The sequence below is a fragment of the Hylobates moloch genome, unplaced genomic scaffold, assembly GCF_009828535.3.
Source record: "Hylobates moloch isolate HMO894 unplaced genomic scaffold, HMol_V3 SCAFFOLD_2, whole genome shotgun sequence".
Lineage (NCBI taxonomy): Eukaryota > Metazoa > Chordata > Mammalia > Primates > Hylobatidae > Hylobates > Hylobates moloch.
The window spans coordinates 165,205,046-165,220,364 of NW_026652277.1; the positions used below are offsets into that span (position 1 = coordinate 165,205,046).

At 37.9% G+C, this 15,319-nt stretch overlaps 1 protein-coding gene across 6 annotated transcripts in view; it reads left to right on the forward strand.

Annotated features, from left to right (window-relative positions):
• ARID1B (AT-rich interaction domain 1B) overlaps positions 1–15,319 on the forward strand; it is a 435,119-nt gene that overhangs the window by 255,159 nt on the left and 164,641 nt on the right. For 5 of the 6 annotated variants that reach the window (XM_032161137.2, XM_032161127.3, XM_032161155.2 and 2 more), the window contains exon 5: positions 7,387–7,428. The exons of the other annotated variant lie outside the window; for it this stretch is intronic. In XM_032161137.2, coding sequence (XP_032017028.1) covers positions 7,387–7,428 — 42 coding nt within the window. The remainder of the gene's footprint in view (positions 1–7,386; positions 7,429–15,319) is intronic. 6 annotated transcript variants of the gene reach the window in all.

Consider the following 15,319-nt stretch of genomic DNA (forward strand, 5'->3'; position numbering starts at 1 on the left):
GAGCTCCTACTCTGTGTCTGGCACTCTTCTAGGTAAGAGACACACAACAGTGAATGAGCTAGCCTGCTCTTGTGAAGTTGACATTTCAGTAAAGGGAGGGAGGTGATACACAAATGAATAAACAGGAAAATCTCAGGTGATTATACAAAAGAAGGAGATGGATTCTCTTGAGGAGTGGTTGGTACGACAGGACTGGCCATAGGACGATCTGGTAGCACAGTAACTCAGGAGGAGGGAGCAGCCAGTGCAAAGGCCCCCAGGTGAACAGTGGCCATTTGGAGGAACAGAAGGCAAGCCAGTGCAGCGGGAACATTGTGAAGAGCAGCGGGTGGCAGGACCAAGGACCAGCAAGGCAGGCGGGAGCCACATGGTTTAGCTTCTTGTGGACCATGGTAAGCAGCTCGGCTTAATTTTACAGTCTTGGAAGACTTCAGAGGTTGTAAGGAGGGAGTGGAGATGGAAGAAGCACTTGGCTGCGTGGATGCTTTCAGACTTCCTTTAGTGTCATGGTGTTCTTGCCTGGAACTCTGCCTGTAAATCCATGGCACCTAGAGTTCCTTTATTTAAAGTGGTACACTGCATCAGTTAGCTTTTGTGAGGTAGTGCTCAGAACAGCCACCATTTATGTAGCTCACGATTCTGCAGTTTGACAATTTGGGCTGGGCTCAGCCGGGTAGTTCTGGTTTGTACTGGGCTTGTTCCTCCTACTTCAGTCAGCTACTGACCAGCTAAGTGGCTCTGCTTGTCAGGCTCTTGGCTTGACTGGCTCTTGGCTAAGGCAATGTGGTAACAGGACCGTGTGTTACCAAGCTAGTCTAGGCTTGTTCATGTGGTGGTTGGTTGAGTTTCAAGAGAATGATTAGAAGAATTGCCTCTTGAGTCCTAGACTTGGAAGTGGCACAGCATGATTGCTGCTGCAGCAGTCTTTCGACCCAGGTAAATCATAAATCCAGTCCAAATTGAGGGGTAGAGAATTAGACTCCACCTTGGATGGAAGAGGCTATAACACCACATTGCATAGTAGTGGCTGGTTTTGCACACTCAAGGTCTCTCTGTCTCTGAGTGATACCAAGAGTTCAAGATTGGTTCATACCAAGTGTCCTCATTGCTTTGTAAATCCTCTGTGGAGTCATCCTCACTGAGTTAGAGAACATAATTGGAAATAAGGGTGTGACCACAGGGCTGACTGACTTTGTTTTAAATTTAACAGCCTTGGATAGAAAGACACACCAACATCCTAGTGCAGGAGATAATGTGAGCATATCACTTGTGGTGAAAAGTGTAATTATAATAACATCACACTGTCTTGAAATCGTGTCTTACAGTATTAAGTTTAACAAATGCTTTTTGATTGCATAGATTTATTTTTCATTGTTACCAATATTTATTGGGTCCCTATATAGAGACAAGGTTTTAGTTCATTTCCAATACATTCAGAGGACGGCCGCTGTACTCAGCAGCACGAGGCAGCCCCGTGTGTTCTTTCCGTTGCCGGCTAACCGTGCACTGAGCGATTTCAGCAAGCCATGTCCTTGAGCTGTCATGTGGTCTGTCATGCTAATGAGGAGAACGAGGAGAATTAATAAGTAAAAGAGGAATGCCGGCAGTGGCTTATGGTTTTTTTTTTTTTCTTAAGAGTTCTGCATTTTTAATGGATTTAAATCCCCAAAAGTTAATAAAATAATAATAAAGAAAAACACGGAACACCTTCTTTGCTTGATAAAATTAAAACTTTGCAACCCATATGCTTCTCCTGCAGTATAAATTGTCATAAATCCTGGAACCTAGTTTTGGAGAGCAGTTTATTTATTAGTGTCTACTTTTCCTTAATGTAGGTAAAAGTATGATTAATGGAATAGGTTGTAGTTGGTATATTGGACTTGTTGGCCCCATCAAGGCAGATACAGCAGACATTGTAAGGAGAGTATTTTTATCCCCGGACACCAATATAGGCAAAAATTATTTTTTCCAAGAGCATCTAAATTCTTGGTAATACCCTTGCAGATAAATATTACTGTGACTGGAAATTCAATCAATTTCTTGTTGATTGTTACTAGTCTCCTCTCCTTGCCTTTATTCCCCTTTGGACGGAACAGCTCACTTCAGTAATTTTGCCTTTCCCATCCTTGCCTGGAATTGGAGGCAAAATCTATGTCATTTTAATGTTTAATTATGGTAAAGATACATCTATAATCACTGGAAAAAATAATGGAATATTCTTCATCACAGATATTCAAATGGAAAATTAAAATTGAGTCACCCCCTCCTCTTGTTATTTCACAATAAATTACAGTTTGATCAAATATTTAAATGTAAAAAAATAAAGTCAAATATATTAAAAGAAAACAAATGAAATTTTTTTTTGAGATGGCGCTCACTCTGTTGCCCAGGCTAGAGTGCAATGGTGCGATCTCACGGCAACCTCTGCCTCCCTGGTTCTAGCTGTTGTCCTGCCTCAGCCTCAGCCTCCCAAGTAGCTGGGACTACCGGCATGCGGCACCACGCCCGGCTAATTTTTGTATCTTTAGTACAGACAGGGTTTCACCATGTTGGCCAGGCTGGTCTCGAACTCCTGACCTCAGGTGATCCTCCCACCTTGGCCTCCCAAAGTGCTAGGATTACAGGTGTGAGCCACCACCCCTGGCCCAAAATGAATATTTTTTAAAATGCTGCAGTGAGGAAGACATTTTCCAACGTGGCACAAACTGTAGAAGCTTGGGGAAAACAAATGGATACATTCGAATATTTAAGATGTCAAATTTTTTGTTTTTAATTTCTTTACATTAACACAGTTATGAACATTTTCCCATGTTACAAAATATCTCTTAAAACCTGAATTGTTCATGATTATTAATGCTCTATCATGTGAATATACCATACTTTATTTAACCATCTCCCATATTTGTACATTTTTTTCTAATATGTTATTTTAAATAATGTAGTGCACATGCTTAATATATAAGTGGTAGATCACAAATTATAACCTTAAGATAGCTCTTTCTAGCGGCTTGATTGCTGGATAAATGGGCATGAGTGTGTTTGAGGATATTGATATGTAATGGAAGATTGTTTTCTGGGCAGGCCATTCTCAGCTACAGGCCCACCATAGATGTTGAGGAACCTAGGTGTACACATAAAGCTGGACCACTACATTTTTAATTTTTGCCACCTTGAAAGATAAGATGTTTATTCACATTTCCATGATTATTAATTGACGTGGAACAATGGGTAGTGTTATTATTGACTTATTTTGTTAACTAATTACTTTTAATTGAACAAGAAGCACATGTAGTTGGTGGGAAAAGTTCTTACATTGATATGTTTCTTCCATTTCTTTCCAACAATATTCTAAGTACCTCAAGTATATGACTCACCCCCACCTTTTTTAAAAAAACTGATGGTAGCTTACCGTGCACACCCTTTCCATTGTTTTTACTTAATAGAGTATCCTGGAAATCTTTTCTTATCTGTACACATAGATTTACGTCAATCTTTGTAACAGAAGCATAGTCTTCTATGTTCGACTATACAGTAATTTACTATAAACTTAACTACCATGGCAATGAACATTTGGCTATGTTCACTTTTCACTGTCACAAACAACTCCAGTAAACATCGTTTTAAATCTTTATACTTTAGGATCAGTGGAATTGTTGGGGTTAATACTTGCGTAATCATATACATGTGCATTTTGATTGATACTGCCAATTGTATTTTATTCCAGTATATGTTTTCATCAGCAGTGCAAGGCTGTGATTTGAATAATTACCCAAACCTGTGTATATGTTGTAATTATCACAATGTTTAATCTTTAGTACAATATGACTTTATTTGTATTCCTTTAATTACGAGTACGGTTCGTTATGCATTGTTATAAATGGACATTATTTCTCACTTTAGTTCCTCTTTTTGTGACAGTGTGATACTGATTTTAGAACTATTTAAGAAAAATAAATTGCAGCATAGTTTTGGCGTTGCTTTATTTTAATGATAATGCTGCTAGAATTAGTATACTCTGTTTTCAATGGGTGCTTTACATTGTGAACATAAAAAGGACTTTGAAAGTGAAAGAGAAAGGAAAGTATGGCCAGTTTTACTTCCAAATTCATGAATTCTTGTTTTCCCAATTGTCTTACTGGAATGATTGGAAATTAAGGTGATTTGTGTTATTTTTGGTGGAGGTGGGGCGTAGGGTAATTGGGAAAGAGATGTCAATTGAAGGTTTTTGTGCTTTAGGAGAGTGAGGACTGTAAATGGCTTAGCTGCTGCTGAACTTCACAGACTGAACTTTCACAGAGCTCTTAGAGGTTCTCTACAAATGGAATCCTTTTAGGCACTTGTGTTATAAAGTGTTGATTGTAACATTTGAAATAAGTGTGAGTTAATGGAAAGGGCCTTGTCTTTGGCTTTAGGAAGTTTCTACTTTGTTATCTTAAACTTGCCCCTTCACACCTCTGTACTTCAGGAACCCTTGAAAAGTTCTCTCTCCCATTGAAGTGAAACATGGGTCTCATCAGAGTATTCAAATTTGTCTCTGCATTTGTTACAGCATCTGTGTGGAGGAGGAGAACGTTGGCTATCATGTCCTAATTTTACATATGATTAAACCTGTGACTTTTTTTCTTACTGCTAATTTTAAGTCTCCCCACATCAAAGTTTAAAAAGAAAAATAACACCATGAATAATCTTATCTTTTCATTTCTGAATTAGAATTTATTTTTGAAGGTATAATGGATACTTAAATACATTTCACTTAGATATTATACCTAAGCTAAACTCATCATTTTTATTTTCGTACAACATTAAGCACAAAACATTGCATTTAATAAATATCTGGACAGTATTTGTTATGAATGAGTGATGGTTTTTTTGAGATTAGAGCAGATAAATGCAGATTATAAGCAAAGAATTAATATTTTAACATCAATGCTGTATCTTCCCAGTACAGTATCCAGTCTTTCCATTGAGAATTTGCCAAATTTTTCAGTTGTATATTCTTGTTTTAATCGGATTAACACAGATCTACTTCTAGTTTATGTATAAGAATGATGGGTGGTTTTGTCTTATGAAATATAGTTATTGACTTTTTTGTTCTTTTTCAAATTTATGACAAAAGGAACAAAAAAGCTTAGCTGATTTTGGCCGGTAAGTTTAATGACTACCACCTGGAAATTAAGTGTGAAAGTTGAAATACTCCTTTGCTCCCACTAGAGGGGGATTCCTTCCAACTTAGGTAAAAATGCTCTTAGACTCAACATGAAAACCTTGTATAACATTGATGTTCCCTTTGTATTAAATTGAGGATAATCTCATGTTTTTAAAATCAGCTGATTTTCTGTAGTTGCTGATATTAAAATCTTACAGAAATAGAGGATATAAAGGATACTTGAACTAGGGTACATATGTATTTAAACAATAGTGCTTTGAACAAAACATAAATACTTTTGTAGAGTTTGCTATATAATTAAATTCGTTTAAAGGTATATTAAGAGTTTCAAAACAACTCCCCCAGCCCTGCTGGAGATAGAATGTGGGTGCCCTGGTGAGATCTGGCTCCCTTCTCCCACCCCCAAGGTGTGTCACTGTCTCTGTCGGCTGAAATAGCCACAGGGAGAGTTCTAAATTTCACACGAAAGCTTTGATTTGCTCTCACCTCAAGTTGTCAAATATATTAAAGCCTTATCTTTAAATAGAGCTCTATGTGCTATTGAATTTTCTTGTTACATTGACTTTTTATAATATGATAAAATATGCAGAACTCACACTCTGAAGTGTTTTTTTTGCAAAGTTAAACTGTAATATATTTTTAAAATAATTCTGTGTGTGTTAAAAATAGCACATCAAGGGTGAGGTATGCAGATATGATCTATATGTGTAATTCACAAGCAAGTGTCATACGATGTTCACAGTATTTAAGATTCAGCATATTTCCTGTTCACGTTTTTCCTTCAGAGTCTCCAATGTTGATTAGAGGTTTTAATTTAAAAAATAGTTGAGGTTAGTAACCTAGCATTGTGAAAGTCAGGGCTTGGGAAATTCAAACATGTAATCTTTTTTCCTTTTCTTAAATGAAAAGTCTATAATAAGGCCTTGTTTCTAAATCTAACAGCCTTGGAAATTAAAATGTAAACAGAAATGCTGTCAGTGAAACTTACAATGATTTTTTCTACTATAATTGATCCAACATTTCAGTCTTTAGCCTAAAATCATATTTGGTATCAGCAACATATGATTTTCTATGAAAATGAGGCTGCTCGTCTCCATCCCTAATGGTACCATCTTTCTTTTGCTTTCCGCACCAGCCTCTGTCAGTGCCAGGGGGTGGTCAGTGAGCCTGGCTTTCAGTGAAGCAGTTGGAGAAGACAATTTGCTTCCTTGTTTCTTCTTTTGACCCTTTTACTTTCATACGGGATGAAAGTCTTATTGTCATGGTCTTCCTTTCTATATTTTCTGTCCACAAGGGAAGAATCCAATTTTGTTTTATAGCAGGATACATTAGATAGGCCTGTATGCCTTCTACTTAAACACCTGCCACACATGCCTAGTTTTAAAAGGTTTAAAACTGACAGTGAAGCCTGTTACAGTCTGATATTGCCCACCCACCCCGTCTTCCTCTTTAAAAATACTCAGATGTGTTCTGTTGCCTTCTTTCCTTGTTCTTTTCCATCGTGTATTGGTACTTTGCAATAGTCAAAGTTAAAAGCTTTACACACGACACTGAATAATTATGTTTAAAAAACAGTAATTATCAATACACGTCTTGTTCCTCGCAGCTTTTTAAAATTCATGTTAATGAGCTCTGTCTTCTAATGCATGAGACTGACAGGCAGTCTTGAAGTTTTGCCATCATTTCACAACTTGTTGCTTAGACACTGCCTGCCTTTTCCAGAGTATTGCTTTCAGGAACTCTTGCTCTGCAACATTCCAGAGATCCAGCACTGCCCACTCTGATCTGAGCAGGACAAGAATCTACTGGTAGCACACATGCATAGTGATTGCTCTACAAAGGGCAGTTTCCCCTCACTATCTGTCAGTAAAAGATCAAAAGGCATATGCAACATGTTGTGATTTAGGTGAGAAGGATGATTCTACTCACTTCCTGGATTGTTTTTGAGGAACTTCAACCACTACGTCCACATGATGGCAGATGGATTCATTTGATAGGAGCTCCCGCCGTCTTATAAAACTGAAACCCAGACGGTGACTGAGATTTCAACTCAGCTCTTGAAGATACTCACAGATCTCTCCTTCTTGACAACTGACATAAATGGAATGCCAGTTTTCTCAGAACTCTCAATTCTAGGCCATGCCTGTGTCTGGTTTCTGTGGCTAGACTCAAAGAGGTTTTTGATAGTGCCTAAATTATGTTTTTCCTTATGATTTCAGGTTGAAGTCTTGGCCTCGGAGGATGCAGCCTTTGGACTCAAGGTGTGTAGTCTGATGTAGTTCGTTGTGGAGGTTTTTGTCAGTTCCTCCTAGGTGGATTTGAAGGCTCAACAGAGGGGACTTATTTTTTTTTAATCAAAACACTGAGGTTTAAAAAGCTTCACAAGTTTAAGATTTCTCTTATTGTGATTAAGATTAGACTGTGGTAGTATTTTCATTACCTTCTTTGTTGTGTAGAATATGAGAAACAGTACAGGAAAGCAAGAGTTTCGTTTAGTAGTAATTGACTTTTAAATTTCAATTCGTCATAGCACAAGATTTACTTAAATTTTGCCCCAGTTTGGGAGTACTGAAATGTAAGATGTTATCAAGTGCTGTATTTAGTTCATAGCTCCAGTGTTATTCATTGATTTATTAAACTTCCCTGCTTCAGACAGAACCCCTACCATCCAGTTACAACCAGATTGAAAACCCAGCTGCTTCCCGTGAAGACCTCATGACCAGTTGACAGATCTAAGCCTATAAGCAGATAAATCATCCCACAGGGTGACTGTATCCATGCAAGAAACATGCCAGAGGTTGCGAGTTGGGTGGAGTGCAGAGTGGGAAGCCTTTCTAGGAGGTGGATCCCTGGGCTGAGTTTTGAGGGCTTAGGTTATATTGAGGCAAGAAAGGAGGGCAGGAGAAATGAGAGCCATTTTCAGGTAGAGCAGCTACCCTGAAAAATATCAGAGGAAGCTAAAAGTAGTTAAGTTTCTGCCTGTGTGGCAAGATCTGAGACTGGAGAGGTTAAAGATAACTTTCTCCTATAAAAAATGGTAAGCTGTTAAAAGATTTTAAGCCAGGTAGTGGTCCGATTTGCAAGTTAGACAGATGACTTTGGCCACTTTTTGGAGGATGGATTAACCAGAGACCAGTCAAAAGCAATTGAATAGACCCAGTAGAAGTGAACACAGGCCTGAGCTGTCATAGTAGAAGCAGTGTCAGAGGGAAGAGGACTGGCAACCTCAGTGTGCAGGGTCTGGTGCCTGCTGGGGTGTGCAGAGTAGGAAAAGACAGGAGCTCAAGATGAGTCCAGGGACTATATGGTGTCACCCTGAAGTAGAGAACACAAGAGGAAGATTACAGATTTTTAAAATTTATAATCTTCCAGACCTGAATTGTCGATCAGATTACTTGCCTTTTGTACATATTTGCTGATAATTTTTTAATTTGTTAAATTTTGAGTAAATTGGGAGGTATTTGCCTTTTGTACATATTTGCTGATAATTTTTAAATTTGTTAAATTTTGAGTAAATTAGAAGACACTTATTAGAGAACTCTTGATTTCATTTTCATATAGAGGTGTAGAAGTATAGGGTAGGTGCCATCAGTTACTTTGGAAGTCAGTTTAGGAGAATAGGAAGGTTGGTAGAGACTATTACAGAACACGAGGTATTGGTGATGACCCTCACGTGATTCCTCCATGTGTCACATCTTTGGCTTGAAACCAAATTGGATTATTTATATATATTTTTTACCATTTTTTATCTGTATGCTTGACATTTCAAAAGCACAGTCTACCAGTTGTGTAGTAATGACAGGTAAGATGACACTGTAATGCTACCAAAAGCAAAGTTTCTGAGGTTACAAATGTAGCAAGATTTTACATTAATAAATATATATAAAGAAAATTAAATTAATACTTTATAAATACTTGATACAACTCAAGTTTATAACCCTAATAAATTTTTTATGTTTCTGTATCTGCCAAAAATTACCAAATTATTCTAAATAGAACCTAATTCAGTATTATTTACAGCATTTAACATATGGTTGTTTTGTGAATTTTTCATTTTTTATTTAATGCCCAGCATACATGTGGAATATGCACTGCATTTTTAATAAACCTATAGGGTCAGTTCTTATGAGCTCATTTTCATAATCCTTCATACTTACTGAGTATGCAGCAACGTTATAGAAGATTAGTGTAGCCAGCAGCTCTCATAGTCTGCCCTGCCGTGTGAAGGCTCCGCGTTTGTTCTATGGCCAACCTAACAGGTTCCTTTTGTAGCCTTAATTTTTTTTTTTTTTGAGACTGGGTCTCACTCTTTTGCCCAGGCTGGAGTGCAGCGGCACGATCATGGCTCGTTGCAGCCTCAACCTCCCAGGCTCAAGCGATGCTCCCGCCAGCTGTGTGCCACCATGCCTGGCTAATTTTTTATAAAAATGCAGGTCTAACTATGTTGCCCAGGCTGGTCTTGAACTCCTCGCCTCAAGTGATCCCTGGTCTTGGCCTCCCAAAGAGTAGTGTTGGGATTACAGGCGTTAGCCACTGCTCCTGACCTCATAGCCTTAAATTTAATAAGTTGAAACAACAGTGAAAATTTTTTTCAACAATCCAGTGACTTTCACAATAATAGATGCTTTTAGCTTTTGCTGATCTATACTAAAGTGTTTATACATATAATTAAAAATGGGAAATTTGACATTTCTTTTTACTGCTTCATTATCTGGAAGTCGGCAAGTATATTTTTGAATTCCAAAAATTAGCTTCTTTCTTTCTTTCTTCTTTTTTTTCTTCCCGAGACAGTCTCACTTTGTCGCCAGGCTGGAGTGCAGTGGCGCGATCTCAGCTCACTGCAACCTCCGCCTTCCAGGTTCAAGCAATTCCCCTGCCTCAGCCTCCTGAGTAGCTGGGACTACAGGCGCGTGCCACTACACCCAGCTAATTTTTGAATTCTTAGTAGAGACGGGGTTTCACCATGTTGGCCAGGATGGTCTCGAGGTCCATCGAGGTCAAGAGACCTCGTGATCTGCCCGCCTCGGCCTCCCAAAGTGCTGGGATTACAGGCGCGAGCCACTGTGCCTGGCCAAAATTACCTTATTTCGTAAAGGTCTGGGTATTCAGCATTGGTCAGGTTTTTAAACGCATTCACAATTGGTGTTTCTTCCTGTTTTTATAAGCACTAGGAAAGGTAACTCAAGTGTCTGAGTCACTGTGGTAACACATGGCACCCTCTTGGCAAATGCACAGAACACTTCTGAGCCTGCAGCAGTGTGTGTCCCGTGTATGTCGCCGCTCCTTTTAGTGATGATCTTTAATGAGCCTTTATCTTTCTGTACTTTTTTTCCTACTAATTCTTTATACTTGTATGCTTTGCCTTCTCTTAAGCGAAATTAAATTTACAAGCTTAATATTGACTTAGCATGAATTTGTCAGTCTTACTGGAAAATGAGTTAAACACATTGGGACCCAGAAATGAAAATAACTTGTTTTTGTATGTGCATGCGGCGAAACTACAACCCAGGGAAACAAGTGTGCAGTCTCGCAAAACTATCATGACTAGCAGGGTTGATCTGAGAGTAACTTTTTACTCTAGTCAAATGGCAAATATCTATGTTCTACTTCTTACATCTTAATTTTGCACAAACAGAGATTCATTGTTTTGTTAGGCTTATCTCATTTAAAGATAACTTAGAATTTGAAATGCTGAAACTGATTCACAGTATAGTAAACAATAAGCACTTCTGCTGTTTTCCGGTGGTTTTAGTTTTTTCCTCTGAATTTAAGTGACTTTTATTTTCTTGAGTTTGTTTCGATACAGGTTTAATTAAGATAATTATTTTTAAATTATATCTACTTATAAACAAGAATTTGAGGTGAATAGAAGAGGTGCTTCAAAATAAAATATGGGTGAATATATGCCTTTATTAGTAAAGTTCTGCAAACTGTAGACCACTATTCTTATTTTCAGCTTTGATTATGATTTGAATATGTTATAAAGTTTATAATTCTATAGAAAAATAAATCAGAAGTCCCAGCAGCCACCAACATGGGTTGGTTCTTTTTATAGGATAACTGTGCCTTGTATATCATTAATGAACTAACTAAAGCTGCTGGTGATAATGGGATGATAAATCAGCTAAGCATTTATATGTGTACATATGTGATTACATTACTAAACATAGGGAAAAGACTAAAACATTGACTTGTTGCTTATGGATTCTACATATAGTAATATAGAAAATTATAGTAAGGGGTGTAAACAAGAAAGGAGTATGTAATTAGCCCTGGGTCATTAAAAAACATGTAAACATAACTTACTAATAAACTTCTTAATACATTTCTTAAGAAATCTTATTAATCTAATAAGTTACTTCAAAATTTCATGACTGTGAATGTTCTTCATTTTCTGATTAGGTGGGTAAGTCCAGAATTAGAACAAAGCACATTTTTTATTTAATCCACTCTCATGAGATGTGGACACTGTTGTTATCCCCAGTATTAGGTGAGGAAACAGGAACTCAGAGTTTAGAACTTGCTCAAGTTCACCCAACCAATCAGTAACACAACTGGGATTTGCACCAGCAGTGTCAGCCCCAGCACCTTGTCTGTTTTCTGAATGTCCTGAGAACTGATGGAACTGATAGGGTGTACCCTGTACCCACCTCGCACTCTTTACTCCCCATCTTCTTGGCCACCCTCACCTCTGCCCCACTCACCTCTTCTTACTAAGGTCCCTAACGACACACCCAAATCTAGCAGAGCAGTTCACTACTTGCCCTGTGCCTGCCTCCTTGCGCTTTTGACCTAATGGACTTCTTCCTTGGCACATTCTCTTCCTGTGGCTTCCTCAGCAGCGTTTTGTTGATTCGCCTCCTACAGGTCTGGCCTCGATTTCTCAGACTCGTCTTCCTCTTCACAGACAGGCAATAATGTGTTCGATTCTCCTCTCTGCTACATAAGCCGCTAACACCCCACGTTACACCTTCCCCTCCTCCTCCAGTGTGTATTCTTAAATATCCTGCTGAATGAATGAATATGCATAAAGCCATGACAAAGACGAAAACATGTATCTCTTGTTCAATACAGTGTATTTCCTGGGGTAGATTCTTAGGGCTTGCCTATTTGACAATAATGTAATTTGGTTATCAAAATAATTTTTAAAGACTTTTCCCTTTGAATGATGGAGGGACGGAAATATGTATTACCAGTCTATTCATTTGCTATACCTGTCTTCCGGTTCTAAATGGACATCAGAATTCCACAAAATCAAAAATATTTTGATTGGGTGTTTTGGCTGACATGTTCTTTGGGAGAAGAAAACTCTGAATTTTATGACTTTTTATAATATTTGATATAAACTATTAAAAATACATGTGGAGAGGTCAGTTTAAAATGAATTACAAGGATAATCAAGGGGAAGCATATTGTATTACTCTAAAAAAGAATGAGAAAAAGAAAAATGATGCAATTTACGCTAGCATTGGGTCCCACAAGATCACAGGAGCCCTCGACTCCTTTTTTTTTTTTTGAGACAGAGTCTCACTGTGTCACCCAGGCTGGAGTACAGTGGCACGATCTCCACTCACTGCAGTCTCCACCTCCCAGGTTCAAGTGATTCTCCTGCCTCAGCCTCCCGAGTAGCTGGGATTACAGGCCTGTGCCACGACGCCTAGCTAAGTTTTTTGTATTTTTAGTAGAGATGGGTTTTTACCATGTTGGCCAGGCTGGTCTCAAACTCCTGACCTCAGGTGATCTGCTAGCCGCCTCCCAAAGTGCTGGGATTACAGGCATGAGCCACCGCACGAAGGCTACACTTAACTTTAATCCTCTTTGGTGATAACTTTTAATATTTGTTTTAGGCACCTAAAATTTATTACTGTAAAAGAGAAAGGTCTAAGCTAAAGTATCTGAACATAAGATGTTAAAGTAAATCCTAGACTTGGATTACGTTTTACCTGTATTTTGGTTGACTAGAGAAAAATAACATCAGCATTCAAACTGGTCTTCCAACCCCCAACTAACAGAGTCCCTTAAATATCCCATGCCCTTTGCTGCCCTTAGCTTCCCTCCAGCCTAATCTCCACTGCCTTTCCCCTAAAATGCTTACCCTTCCTCTTGCTGCATTTCAAAATCCTGCTTTCCCTCCAGGCTCGGTTCTAACCTCTCTCTTCTACGATTTGTCTCAGCATTGGAGCCTTCTGAGCGCCATCCTCAGAGCTCAACAGTTCTCACTGCCTTTAGGACTCATTTGGAATTTCTCATCTGCCAACTTGTTTTTGTGTTCTTTTGTATTTGGGAGACAGCGTGATATGGCCCTAGCTCAATTCTATTATGTGGCATTTTCCCCCATAATATGGTAAGCTTAGAGAATCCATTTTTTTCATCTTTTTATATCCATATTGACTTTCACATGGTAAACAGTGAATAAGTACTGATGATTAAGAGTTTTACTGATAGTGTTAACAATTATTGCTAAGAGCATAAAATGTGTGATGTTAACATATCACTATTGTGTTCTTCTCTATTCTGGGATTTCCTTGCCGATTCTCCCGTTATCTGGGCTAATATGTGAACTTGGCATTTCCTATTTAAGCTCTGTAATGCCCACCTGAAGGAAGACATATTCATTATTAATGTTTGTTGAAGCTATTGAGTGGGTATGGCTGGCATCAAAAACTAGTTGGTTCCTTTTAACCTGGCTTATCTTAAATGTGTTCATTAATCAGGTTCTGCAGTTATATTCATTCATATCACTCTACTTCTTTCCACTGCTTTCCATTCAAACATACCTATGGGGTATACATGTTATTTGTCAAGTACTAGGGATGCAGTGGTAAGAATAATAAGTCCTTGCTTCCACAGATCTTACATTCTAGACACAACTTTTGGAATGATCTTATGTCAGAGAAAAATCCAAGAAGAGATGCAAAGTTTGGATATAATTGTATGCTTTTCTGTTGTTTAATTGGCTTAATTGAATTATTTATTGTATTTTACAAAATGGAATGGGATTCCAGTTTGACTTAAGGAAATTATAAATAACAAAAGGATTAGTCACCCATAAATATAATTTCAAATAGAATAAAAGTGGAAAATTTTATTTTGTCTTTTTAAAATAAGGTATTTTCAATTGTGGAAAATGTATAGCGTGGGGATCATATTTGGCAGTGACTTAAATTTGAGCTGCTTTCTGTCTTTTGACATCTGATCATTATGAAAATATCTATTTCACTTCCCTCATACAAAAACAAAATGATGCAGTGTATAACTGTAGGATTTATCATACTGACTAAGGAGGAAACAGAAAAAAATACAATGGCAACCCATGTCTGAATGGGCCTCCTGGCTCAATAACCAAATAATGACCCTTGGGAAAAAGCAGGAGGTTCACTTGTAGCTTTCTTTTCTGATCCGTCTAACTTAGAGGGCTCCAGTTTGAATTGTGTTTAAAGTCCATTTGTTTTTAGTCATTTCTGACTCTGTGTCTTTTGTTGCATTTTTCTAGTTTTAATCATTTCTCATTGCTCATTTTGGTTCTGTAGAGCTATGCTGTCTAGTGTGGGGCTATTTAAAGTATTTAAAGCTAAATCAAATTCAAATATCATTTCTTCAGTTGCACTGGCCACATCTCAACAATTACATGTTGCTGGTGGCTGCCACACTGTCACAGTGCATAGAGAGAGCTGTCCGTCTTAACAATGAGTTCTGTTGCCTGAGCTGGTCTAGAAAATACAGGTTCCAAGTATGTAGATGACACAGACAGTTTGTAGCATAACACATTTCACAATTAGAACAGCCATTTTAAAAATTGATTTAAAAACTAGGGATTTGAAAAGATAGTAGAAAACAGAAGGAATTTGCTTTTCGGGTAAAGTACAATAAAGCAGAGGGGATGTTCTGCATAGGAAAGAAAGAGAAACTATTATACAGTTGATAAGTTTCATTAGATTTTGAGAATAGAAAAGTTTTAAACACGGTCACAAAATTTGGCATCCTTCTAGAATGACATTTGTAATGGGTCATTAATTCGCTGATTTGCCTAAGATATGCCCCCAGGCTATCAATATAGTATTTTGGATTTAGAATGTTTAGTTTTGCATTGTAAGATTCTACCCAGTAAAATAGTTATTTCTTTTATGAGTGTAACCACATGAAAACATATAC